The following is an 11070-nucleotide window of genomic DNA, read 5'->3' on the forward strand; positions in this document are numbered from 1 at the left end:
AAGCAGGTGTGTTTGGAGATTTGTGAACCACCATTTGATTAACATGATTGAGCACTAGGTTCTTTTGTATCTATTTAAGTGCATATATCATATCTAAATTAGTCAAATTACACAAACTTTAGCATAAATTTCTTGTAGGCTGTAGCCGTGTTACTTTCCTTATATGCTTGACTGTCAGTGTTATTCTTTTTTGTACTGGCATGCATCATGATTCTCTTATTTTGAGAAATGCATGTCATTCCTTAACGTCCTTTATCATGTCATTTACAAGGTTGGGGAACTCAAGAAACTAGTTGAAGAAGGTAAGGTAAAGTACATTGGCCTATCCGAGGCCTCTGCTTCCACAATAAGAAGGGCACACGCTGTTCATCCAATAACAGCTGTGCAGTTGGAGTGGTCATTGTGGTCAAGAGATGTGGAGGAAGATATAATTCCTACTTGCCGGTGAGTCTTAATGGAATTAACTGATTTGTTTATAAAGTAGGTAAAATTTCATGCTAATCTCATTTTTTTCGATTTTCCCAGGGAACTTGGCATCGGCATTGTTGCATACAGTCCTCTAGGAAGAGGATTCTTTTCATCAGGAGCTAAGTTCTTTGAAAATCTTCCTAATGATGATTTCCGAAAGGTGTGTTGATATGCCACATAGATATTTTCAGGTGCACAAGTGTATGCACATTAGAGAAAATTAGTAGCATTGTGAATGTCACTGCATCTCCTAGAAGGTTCTCAAATTAGTAATTGATCTCACAAGTTTTAGTAATTGATCTCACAAGTTTTAGTAATCTCTCCTTGCAGGCTAGAACCCTCTTGTTGAGTTCACACAGAATTTTTTTTTAGAATTGCTGCATCCAAGTATCCCTGATTTATCCAGATAGTCCCAAGGCTTAAATATTCTTAATATAATCCTGTTCTAAGGTAAAAAATTCTCAGAGTTGAATTAGGCCAAATCAGAATGGTTTCTTTTAATATTATTTATTTATTTGTTTTTGGAATTCACTTCCAACCCTTGTTATAATTTGAAGAAACAAACATGCAAGCCAGCTTGCCCATCAGCTTCTCCTTACTTCATAGAAAGTAACTGTATTTTTGTGTTCACACCCCAGTTAGACTAATTATCTGGTAATTTACAGTGCACTGTCTGACAGTGTTACTCGAGTTGATAAAAGAAAAACAAAGGAATAACATGTTATGATCATTATCATTATGAACCTGCCTTAGTTGACTTCTTCACTGCAATCCTCAAATATTTTGTAATGCCATGAAAAGAATGGATTTCTGCACAACATCTGGAGTCTATTGTAGGGTTATAAAGTTATGTTGACTTCTTATCAGGGCCTTTGAATTGTGCCTCCTCTTTATCATATCATTTTGATAGAGTCATTTTAACCTTGATTACTTTGTTGGTTGCAGTATCTACCTAGGTTCCAAGCCGAAAACCTAGAGCATAATAAAACAATATTCGAGCAGGTTCGTGATCTTGCGGCAAGGAAGGGGTGCACCCCATCTCAGCTAGCACTGGCCTGGGTTCATCATCAAGGAAACGATGTGTGTCTGATACCTGGAACCACCAAGATTGAGAATTTTAACCAGAACATTGGTGCTCTCTCTGTGAAACTGACACCAGAAGAACTGGCTGAGCTTGAAACTTTTGCTTCTGTCGATGCCGTTAAAGGTGGCAGATATCAGAATGACTTTAGTACTTGGAAGAACTCTGAAACTCCTCCAGTGTCTTCATGGAAAGCCACATGAGCATGTGCCTTTTGTCATGCCATAATGCTTCTTTGTACTTCGTGAGCTTTGTAAATTTCCTTACCGTTATGAGAATAAGTAGTTCATGTGAAATGGTATGTAATGATTGACTTTGAGACGTTCATCATTTTGTAAGCAGTTTTCATCATGTTGGATGAGTAACCAAAAGTATGAAATAATCTGCGGTCAAACGAAGTTTTTCATTTTATTTCTTTGACTTAATTATCTTTGTCACTAGCAATTTTTAAGAGATCAAACTCTTCCACTCTCTCCTTACCTCTAAGACCTCCTTCATCCCCTTTTTCATATCCTTAAGATCCAACAACCTGTCTTTTGGAACTAACTGAACATCATTTCCCTTGGCAGAAATAACATTTCTATTAGAAGCTGCAACCGTTCCTTTAGAAGCATAACATTTCCTTTAGAACCCTCAACATTTTCTTTTTTTTTTCTTTTTCTATTTTGATAATACAATATCTATACTATTCTAATATATGAGGGGGGATCGGACGTGGTGAAAAAGGAATGGGTACCCTACTTTACGCAATTAACCTAACTCTATGGTTACAATTTTGGGTCAACTTGATTGAATAGGTCAACCCGATCATAAGAGGGTTGGCCTAGTAATGAGTGGGTATTGGGTTCCAAAAATCATAAACCACTATGTACGAGTCGGAACCAAAACTTAAGAGGTGAATAGGGTCCCATCCCAAATAACGCGAGATATGTTAAAAGCAGGTCCGATTACGCCTATTCCTAATCCTAAATGGAATGTAACGACGTAGGGATCCATATGTAAACATAGTACCTATTTAGATACGCTCGAATGACCCCTTCTCATAATTAGAATGTATAGAAATAGCATAAGCCTAGGATAGTATTTTACTTGCTCAAGTACTAAGAGGTTTTTTGTTAGTAACCCAATCAATTCTTAGAAAATATATTATATTACCTTCATTGATAATAGCTAAAAATATAGTCTGTATACTATTATTTCAATTTCCTAATTTTGGGTTAACTTAATCAAACGGCCCAACGCGATCACAAAAGAGTTTTGGGTTGGCCTAATAATAAGCAGCTCCCAAGAAATCATAAGCCGCTATGTATGAGTTGGATGACGGATTAGGACCTAAACCAACCCAACCTATGCCGACATCTGCCCATCATCTTCGCCCAACTAAATGCCAAGTCATAATGCGGTAATTAACCCAAGAAGGAGAATAACTAGAAGAACCCAATCGCTCAGTGCCCCTACGTTCAAAAAAATATTATAAGAAGCATAAAGAACATGAAAATAATAAATTAATTACTTACAAGTTGTAACATGTTCCATTTCCTTGTATAATTCAATGTCATCATCTATGGGTTCCTTGTAAAATGTATACATTCAACCGCCCTAAGCCAATAAGAAGTACACACTAATGCCTCTACCATTTTAGGATGCAATGAGCTTCTAAAAGGATCCACAATCCTCTTGCTTATGCTAAAAGCATTTTTACTAGCAACCGTATAACTTGGAATTGCAAAGATATCATTGGCAACTTGTGAAAGAATTGGAAATCTTGTTTGGTTCCCTTTCCACCAATTCAAGATACTTATCCACATCATTGGATATCTCAACGAGTTGCTCATCCTTCCTTCTTTGCATAAGTTGTTGCATTAGTTGAAATGTGACATTAACATCCTCACCAATTTGTGCAACCTCATGCTCATCAATTTGGCTCGCAACACCACCCCCAACCCTTTTATACTCATTATACAAATCATTTAAATACTTTACAGCCTCATTAACAATCTCATCTTACTTTCTAGCATTCACCCCAAGATTGCCAAAGCTTATTTGAAGCATTTGAAGCTTCATCCTTGGGTCTAGCACATTGTCCAAAAATATAAGCTTATTCACAACCTCAAAGATCCCCCCAATACTTGTCAAATTTCGACTTCATTGAAGATTCTACCTGTTGCATAGTAGGATTTCTAGGATCCTTCATTTTCTTTTCTATTTGAAATTGTAGCCCAACCAATTCTAAGAAAATTATTCTGGATGTACAAGTTTTGGTTGCATTAAACTTCAATCTAGCATCATAAAACTTTTTGAGAAAATGCATCAAAGTTAATGCCTTCTCCCAATCATCATCTTTTGGAGGTCTCACTCTCTTAACCATCACTTTTTTTAACCTTCTCTTCCTCTAGAAAGTAACCTTGAAACCAAGGTCGATCCTGACATTTTGGTGGTCCATGGCCAAAAATTAAATGAGGCCCTTAGTATACATGTTGTGTGTGTGTGTGTGTGTGTGTGTGAATTTGCTCATGCCTTTTTCTTTTTATGAATAAGGGGCAAAGCCCCACAAAAATAACTAAGCTTGTTTAAATAAAATAATTTCATTCAACTAACAAAAAAAACCAAAAGTATATGATCCATAGACAACAAAAATCATATTAAGTTCATAAAGCTTCTAAAATTCCAACAAAACAAAACAAAAATTCTCAAGTGGCTTCATTGTACACAAAAAGCTGCTTTAACTTCCATCCATCATCTACAAATCAAAAAACAAAAGCAGTAACATTAAAAATACAAACAATCACTAAAAAATTCTTGATCTTCTAGCATTTTGGGAAGCAAAATCATCAGTAACTTCTTCAAAATCAATATTTTCCAACATATTCTTTTCAATGCATAAGATTGCCAATCCATTTAACCTTTCTTGTGACATAGTTGATCTCAAATAAGATTTTATTAATTTTAATTTTGAAAAACTTCTTTCTGCAGATGCCACAATTACTGATAGAGTCAATATAATTCTATAAGCAATTGAGACATTTGGATAACAATCCACAACTTTTACAAACTTGAGAACTTCAATGGTTGTCTTTATCTTTCGGTAAATACATTGGTAACACTTCCAAATTAGAAAACAAATCATCAGCATTAATATCAGATTCGATATCATGTGTTAAAGCAGCTTCATGATTTGTACAACATTCACGCAATCTACTATAATTCATTTGAAAAAAAATTCTTAGGATCAAACAAAAAACCAAAAATTGACATCAAATATTACTAATTGTTCAAATCTACTCCTCAAAGAAGAAGTTGCAGCATCAACTACAACAAGAAAATAACTAACTCAAAAAGATTCTTCAGCAGATTGAAATGTCTCTTCATGGTCATTTTCATCAAATTGTTTTTTTTCCTACTACTTTGATGTTTTTCAGGAAATATAGGGTTAATTTCCATCTTTGGCCCCTTACATTATTAATATCAAGTTCAAGACACTTTAATACAACTTGTAACTCATTAAAAAGCCCACATCCAGATGTATCATCCACTTTCAAGAACTCTAAAAAATACTCTTCTACCTTTATGGGAGCATTTGACACATCTATACATCAAATTATTAACGTCATTTGCTTATGGTGACTTACATTCGGAGTACAATCAAGTATTCTGAAAATAATCTTCTATCTTTTTCAGTTATAGCACTTCTAACCAACTCATTTTGAATTTTATGACTAAGATAGTGATAATGAATCTCATTATTTTGAATACGTCTAAAATGCTCTTGCAATACCAAATCAAATTCTACAATTAATTCAAGCCAGCACCAAAAATTTACCATTGTTATCTTGGTAAATATTCTCATCCTCTCCACAAAAAGCTAGAGTTCTTTTAGCAAGGCATCTCACAATATAAATTATTCTTACTAAAACCAATTTCCAATGTTCCTTCTATTTTTTAATTTGCACCTGTAGCTCTTTATCAATTGTTTCATTCTTTTTCAATCTAATTTGCAAGTAAATCCAAGTTCTCATGTTATCAATATGCTCAATACTAGTTTCATGTTGTTTAAGCCTCTCATTTAAACATTTTCAGTCATTAAGCCCTTCATTTACCAACAAACTTCTAGTTTTCATAGATTTAAACAACTTACAACAAAAACAATATACTTAGTCTACATATTTTGAGTACACTAGCCATTTTCTATCTCGACCCTCCCCATTTGATAACTTTCTTGTATAATAAGAATATGAAAAATGCCTAGAGAGCCCATCCACAGGAAACTTGATATTACTTTCTCTTACAGGACCCTTTTCTACTAAAATATCATTTGTTTTATTATCAATGTTATCCCAAATTTTTGGATCATAGATATTCAAAGAATGACTTATTTGTTAAGTTTCATTTTCATTCTGAAATTGATCACCAACCTCTCATTCAATTCATTTGTAACATTCTCATTTCTCAATGAGGGTATCAATCTCTTCATTTTCTAGAATTTTCTTCTTCTTGAGTAATTGGTTGTTGTAATTCATTAATTATTCATTAGATGGATCGTTAATTGAAGAACTAGTTTTCAAAAACTTATCAAGAGCTCCTTTTTGAGTTTGAATCATTTGTTCTATTTTTCACATTTTATTTCTTTTTTTACTTCTAGATTCATGTTTCCTAACCATTTTTTACTACAAATCTTAAATCTAGAAAGTCACAGACAACAAATGAAGTGACCAAATCAAACACAACCAATGAAGATGAACAAAAGTAATTTGACAAAAAAAACACTAAATTTAAACAACAACAAAAAAGCAATACAACCTAGTTTGTACTTAAGTTGTATTAAATAGCTTCAATCTTGTAGAGCTTTAACTTCAATTAATCTATGCTACACATCTATATAAATTATAATTTGATACAGCATACATGCAATTCAATATAAAATACCAAGTAACATAGCAGAAATGGCCTACTTGCACTAAAACTGCATTTTAGGTGCCAATTTCTTCGATTGGGCTAATTTTTGGAATGTTATAGTAGAGATGAAGAGGAACAAGTTTGATGAAGGGAGAATTTCGACTTAAGCTCAAGAAGTTGATGCTTTGGACCTGTGAACAGGTCTAACAGGTTTGATAGCTGAGAGGTGTTTGGGATAGAATTCTTTGAGAAATCATGAGTTTTGAAAGGAGCAGCTGTGGGAAATCATGAGAAGGCATGCATGGGAGACAGATGAGGATCGCATGGGCAGACAAATATTCCATCCAAAAAGCCACTCACCCACTCCATGATTTTTTTTAGGACCTTTTCTATTGAAAGGGGCGATAGCATATTAAACTCACACACACAAAACGTGGCCAAGTTCACTAATTTAATCAAGTGGGTCTCTCTTTTGGTTGATATTCTCGGTCAAGTTCACTAATTTAATGAACAAGTAGGTCTGTCTCTTGGATTCCCTTGTTGTTTTTAAATTTAATGGGACTTGTTTTCTTAATTTTTTATTACTATTTAATGTGATGCTTTATTACTATTTAATAAATAAAAAATTTGAGGCCCCAAAAATCGGAGGCCAATGGCCATCACCCTCAGCGCTCAGGCCCAAGGGCGGCCCTGCTTGAAACACTTCACAACTATAGGCCATCCTATGAAAGACTTATCTATACTTGAATGCTCCTTCAAGCATTTTTTAGGTTACATTTCCACTTTGACTTTGTAGGCATATCAATTGGTACATTTGCCATCTTGTTCATACTACATGCAATGGCAAACTCTCTAAACTTCTTCAACATCACCGAAGAAGAGTGAATAAACTTCACACAGTTTCTTGTACCCTAAATTGAGGCACTAAGCTTCTTCAACCCATCCTTAACAATTAAGTTAAGAATATGACAAGAACACCTCAAGTGCAAGTACTTCCCATATAACATTAAGGTATTCATTGCATTTAAGCTTTGTGCCATGTACTCAACTGCCCCATCATTGGCAGAAGCATTATCAACGGTAATTGTGAACACCTTGTGTATACCTCTATCCGCCAAACATGCATATAGGGTTTTCCCTATGTTAATGCCCTTGTGACTAGTGATCTTTGTGAAGCTAATGATTCTTTTGTACAAGTTCCAATCACTATCCATGAAGTGGATCGTTACAACCATGTAATTTATGTTTTGCATTGATGTCCAAGTACTAGTTATGATACTAACTCTTTGCTCACCAATCACACTCATTATCTTTACCTTTTCAATCATGTATAACTCACATACCCCCTCGGCAACCTTCTTCCTACTTAGTACCTTCAATCGAGGTTGCACCTCATACATCATTTCCTTATAACCTGAGCCTTCAAAGAATCTAAAAGGATGCCCATCCTTAATGATGAACCTCACAATCTTTAACTCACCCTTTTTTTGATTGAATGTGCGAGAGACCAATCCACTTCCCATTATATCCGAAGTCAAGGTAGTTGATTTGCATCACTTTCTTGATAGAGAGGAGATGCCTCTCTATGTGAGTTTTTAAACCCGTTGTCCCTTTTTTTTCTAGGGTCCACCCACATCTTCATCTTGCAATAATTGCAAACCCCTATAATCTTCTCTACCTCATTACCATCCTTTTTTATTTGTTTTGGGCAATGTAACAACACAATCGATTTGTGGGCTTTCCTCCTATCTCCCACAATAATTGCCTCATGTTTGGGATCTTGTGTTTAAGTTAGAGGTTGTGTTTCAGTTGTTTCAGTTTGTGTTCGGGGAGAGGCATTAGGTATGTTAGACAGGCTAAACATATTTAATGTGACTCCATTTATCAAACGCAACACGACAAGAACATAGGGACATTAATACATTATATATTTAACTCAAAACATATTTAATTCAACTCAAAAACAGCATAAACAATGTAAACATAATCAAATTAAAGCTCTAAAACAAAATTCAAGTGGTTTATTGAAAATTATAAAAGAGGCATAATATTAAATTGGGACAACAAACAAAATATTCCCAATTCAATTCAGCATAATAGAGGCATAAACATAATATTTAACTCAAAAATCATAAATATGACAGCAAGCATAGAGGCATAATATTTAACTTAATTCAACAATTTAATTAACAAAACACATTCTCTATGCCAAAATTCACTTTAGGCAACACTTAATAGGCATTGGTAACATGAAATTAATGCTATTAGTCTCTTAGGCATAAGTTTTATAAAAAGAGAGGCCATAGGGGTGTAAAGACATTACAACCAATACTGGGCAGTCTAAGCCAATGCCTTTATATAGAATTAGCATCGATCGATATTTGAACTGATGCCATATATCTTTTAGTTTTTTTTAGTAAAAGTTTTAACGATCGATACCTTATACCCAGGTCAACTCTCCCAAAAAAAATCACCCTTTTCCCTTAAAAAATTTCACTAAGTCTTAAACCTAACCTCTCTCTCTCTCTCTCTCTCTCTCTCTCTCTCTCTCTCTCTCTCTCTCTCTCTCTCCGGTTGGCAAAAACCCCAAAGTTCTTTTCTCTGCTCTTTAACTCTCATAAAGAAAGCACAGATGGTGCTTCTCGCCGTGGTGACGACCTCAGAATGAGTGTCCCTCACAACTAGCTCTCAGTCATCTCTGATATTGAACTCTTCTCTCTCTCCTTGCGAAAGCTCAAGGGTTTGGGATTGAGCAATTTTGTCAGAGGTCGATTTGGTGAGCAGTGAGTGACAAATCCAACAAGGTAGATTTGGTGGAGAATCATGTTTTAGAGACCCGTCCAAGCTATCTGTTTCACTTTCTCTGTATGCTAATTTGTTTTTTTTGAGGTTTATGTACCGATTGCAATTTTTTGGCGTGCGAATGACTTTCTTTATTTTTATAGGTTTGTTGTGTTTGATTTCTGTTTGATAGATGAATTTTTTTTTTCAGGGGTTTTGTTCTCCTATTTACAGAGGTTGGAGTATTATATGGGCTTGATTTTTTGTCTTCACTAGATCCGAAGAATGGAATTCTTAAATAATATATTCAACAAAAAAAGTTAATGATTCTCAAAATAACATGATATAATTTACCACCATTCCATTAGATACAAATCTAGATGCTTAAAAAGTATAATAATTGATATTAGTACATTTGGTAATAAGATAAAAACATATTTAGAACCCCTCAACAAGGTTTAGTTTAACCCAGGGGAAAATGGCCATAACTTGTAGGGGTGGTTTCAATTTGGCAACCGAACCGAAACAAGGTAACCGAGTACTGGGCGAGTGGCTATTGACTTGGCTAAAATGAAATCATCTGCAACTCGCTACCTGTCGGTTGTAGCTGTTTTGGCTTCGATTGGAAGTCGTCCGTTTTGGGTGATGCCATTAGTGCAGTAACAACTACGAGCGAGAGAGATTGAGATGAAGAGAGCAGATCTCTGCTTAGCGATGGAAACGTCGAGGAAAGATGAGATAAGGTGGGGGTAAGATGGCTGCAAAGAGATGAGAAGAAGTATGGCCTCGATCCTAGAGGAGTGCGGTAGATCTGGCAATATTATACGCTCCTTGTTAACACAACATGAATTCGCAAAAAAAAAAAAAAAAAAAGAGAAAAAAAAAAGGTATTCGGATTTGGGTTATCGGGTCATGTTGATATCGTGTTGACCCGTTAAGCTAACGGGTTGTTTCTTTGTTTATTCACAAACGCACGAATCCACCAGTTAAGCGGGGTAATTTTGTAATTTGCTATTCTAAAATCCCTACCCCTAGCATTCGTCTCTTCATTTTGACGGATAACACTTCACTTTCTCTCTCTCCAACCTCATCTTCTCTTCTTATTGCGATCTCTCTCTTGCTCTATCTCTGTCAATCTTCCCTTCTCTTCCCAGAACCTCTCTTAGCCTCATCTTTTTCTTCTTGCAATCTCACATCTCTCTCACTTGCGTGGTGGGTTTGATTTGTCTGTTACTTATTTTGTGGGTTTGGTGCGGATTTGCTTATATCTTTAACTCCAATTGTGATTTATTTGTTTTCATTTATTATGTTTTGTGAAATTTTAGTTTTATGGATTTAGGCTTGGTATTTTGTGAAGTTGAGAGATTGAGTTATTAGGATTGGGAGAGGAGGAGAGAAAGAAGAGAGGGGCCTACAATGTGGTTTTGTACGTGGTGAGTTTTCAAATTTTTATTTGTAATGGGTGAAACAGATCGTGTCGTGTGATTCATGAATTGTAATGGGTCGTGTTCGTGTTTGATATTTTTCACCAGTTTTCTTATCGGGTCATGCCATGTCAACTCGCTTTTCTTAGCGGTTTGACATGAACACTGCAAATACGACACGAATGGCATGCCTAGAGTATGACGGCTAGGAAGAGAGGAAAAAGGAGAAAAAGAAGAAGAAGATAAGAGAGACAAACATACAGACAGATAGAGAAGGAGAAGAAAGATCGATTCGAGAAGAAAATAAGGAGAGGATGTGGCACACAAAGAAAGAGTGGCTGGAGAAAATGGGGAAAAAAAGATGTGTTAAGGGTTTTAAAGCTAATATTTTGTATTTCTTTTTTGGTTCTTCTAGGAAGCTTT

At 35.2% G+C, this 11070-nt stretch overlaps 1 protein-coding gene across 1 annotated transcript; it reads left to right on the forward strand.

The window, feature by feature from the left end:
- LOC18786898 (probable aldo-keto reductase 2) lies at positions 233-1929 on the forward strand. Its single transcript, XM_020557164.1, has 3 exons — positions 233-444; positions 526-628; positions 1414-1929. The coding sequence occupies exons 1-3, from the start codon at positions 233-235 to the stop codon at positions 1750-1752; spliced, it is 654 nt and encodes a 217-aa protein (XP_020412753.1). The 3' UTR covers positions 1753-1929.

Source organism: Prunus persica, chromosome G2 (assembly GCF_000346465.2).
Source record: "Prunus persica cultivar Lovell chromosome G2, Prunus_persica_NCBIv2, whole genome shotgun sequence".
NCBI lineage: Eukaryota > Viridiplantae > Streptophyta > Magnoliopsida > Rosales > Rosaceae > Prunus > Prunus persica.

Coding starts and splice junctions, on each gene's coding strand:
- LOC18786898 (XM_020557164.1), top strand. CDS start 233: ATGTCATTCCTTAACGTCCTTTATCATGTCATTTACAAGGTTGGGGAA. Junction 445..525: donor GATATAATTCCTACTTGCCG/GTGAGTCTTAAT, acceptor CGATTTTCCCAG/GGAACTTGGCATCGGCATTG. Junction 629..1,413: donor CTAATGATGATTTCCGAAAG/GTGTGTTGATAT, acceptor TGTTGGTTGCAG/TATCTACCTAGGTTCCAAGC.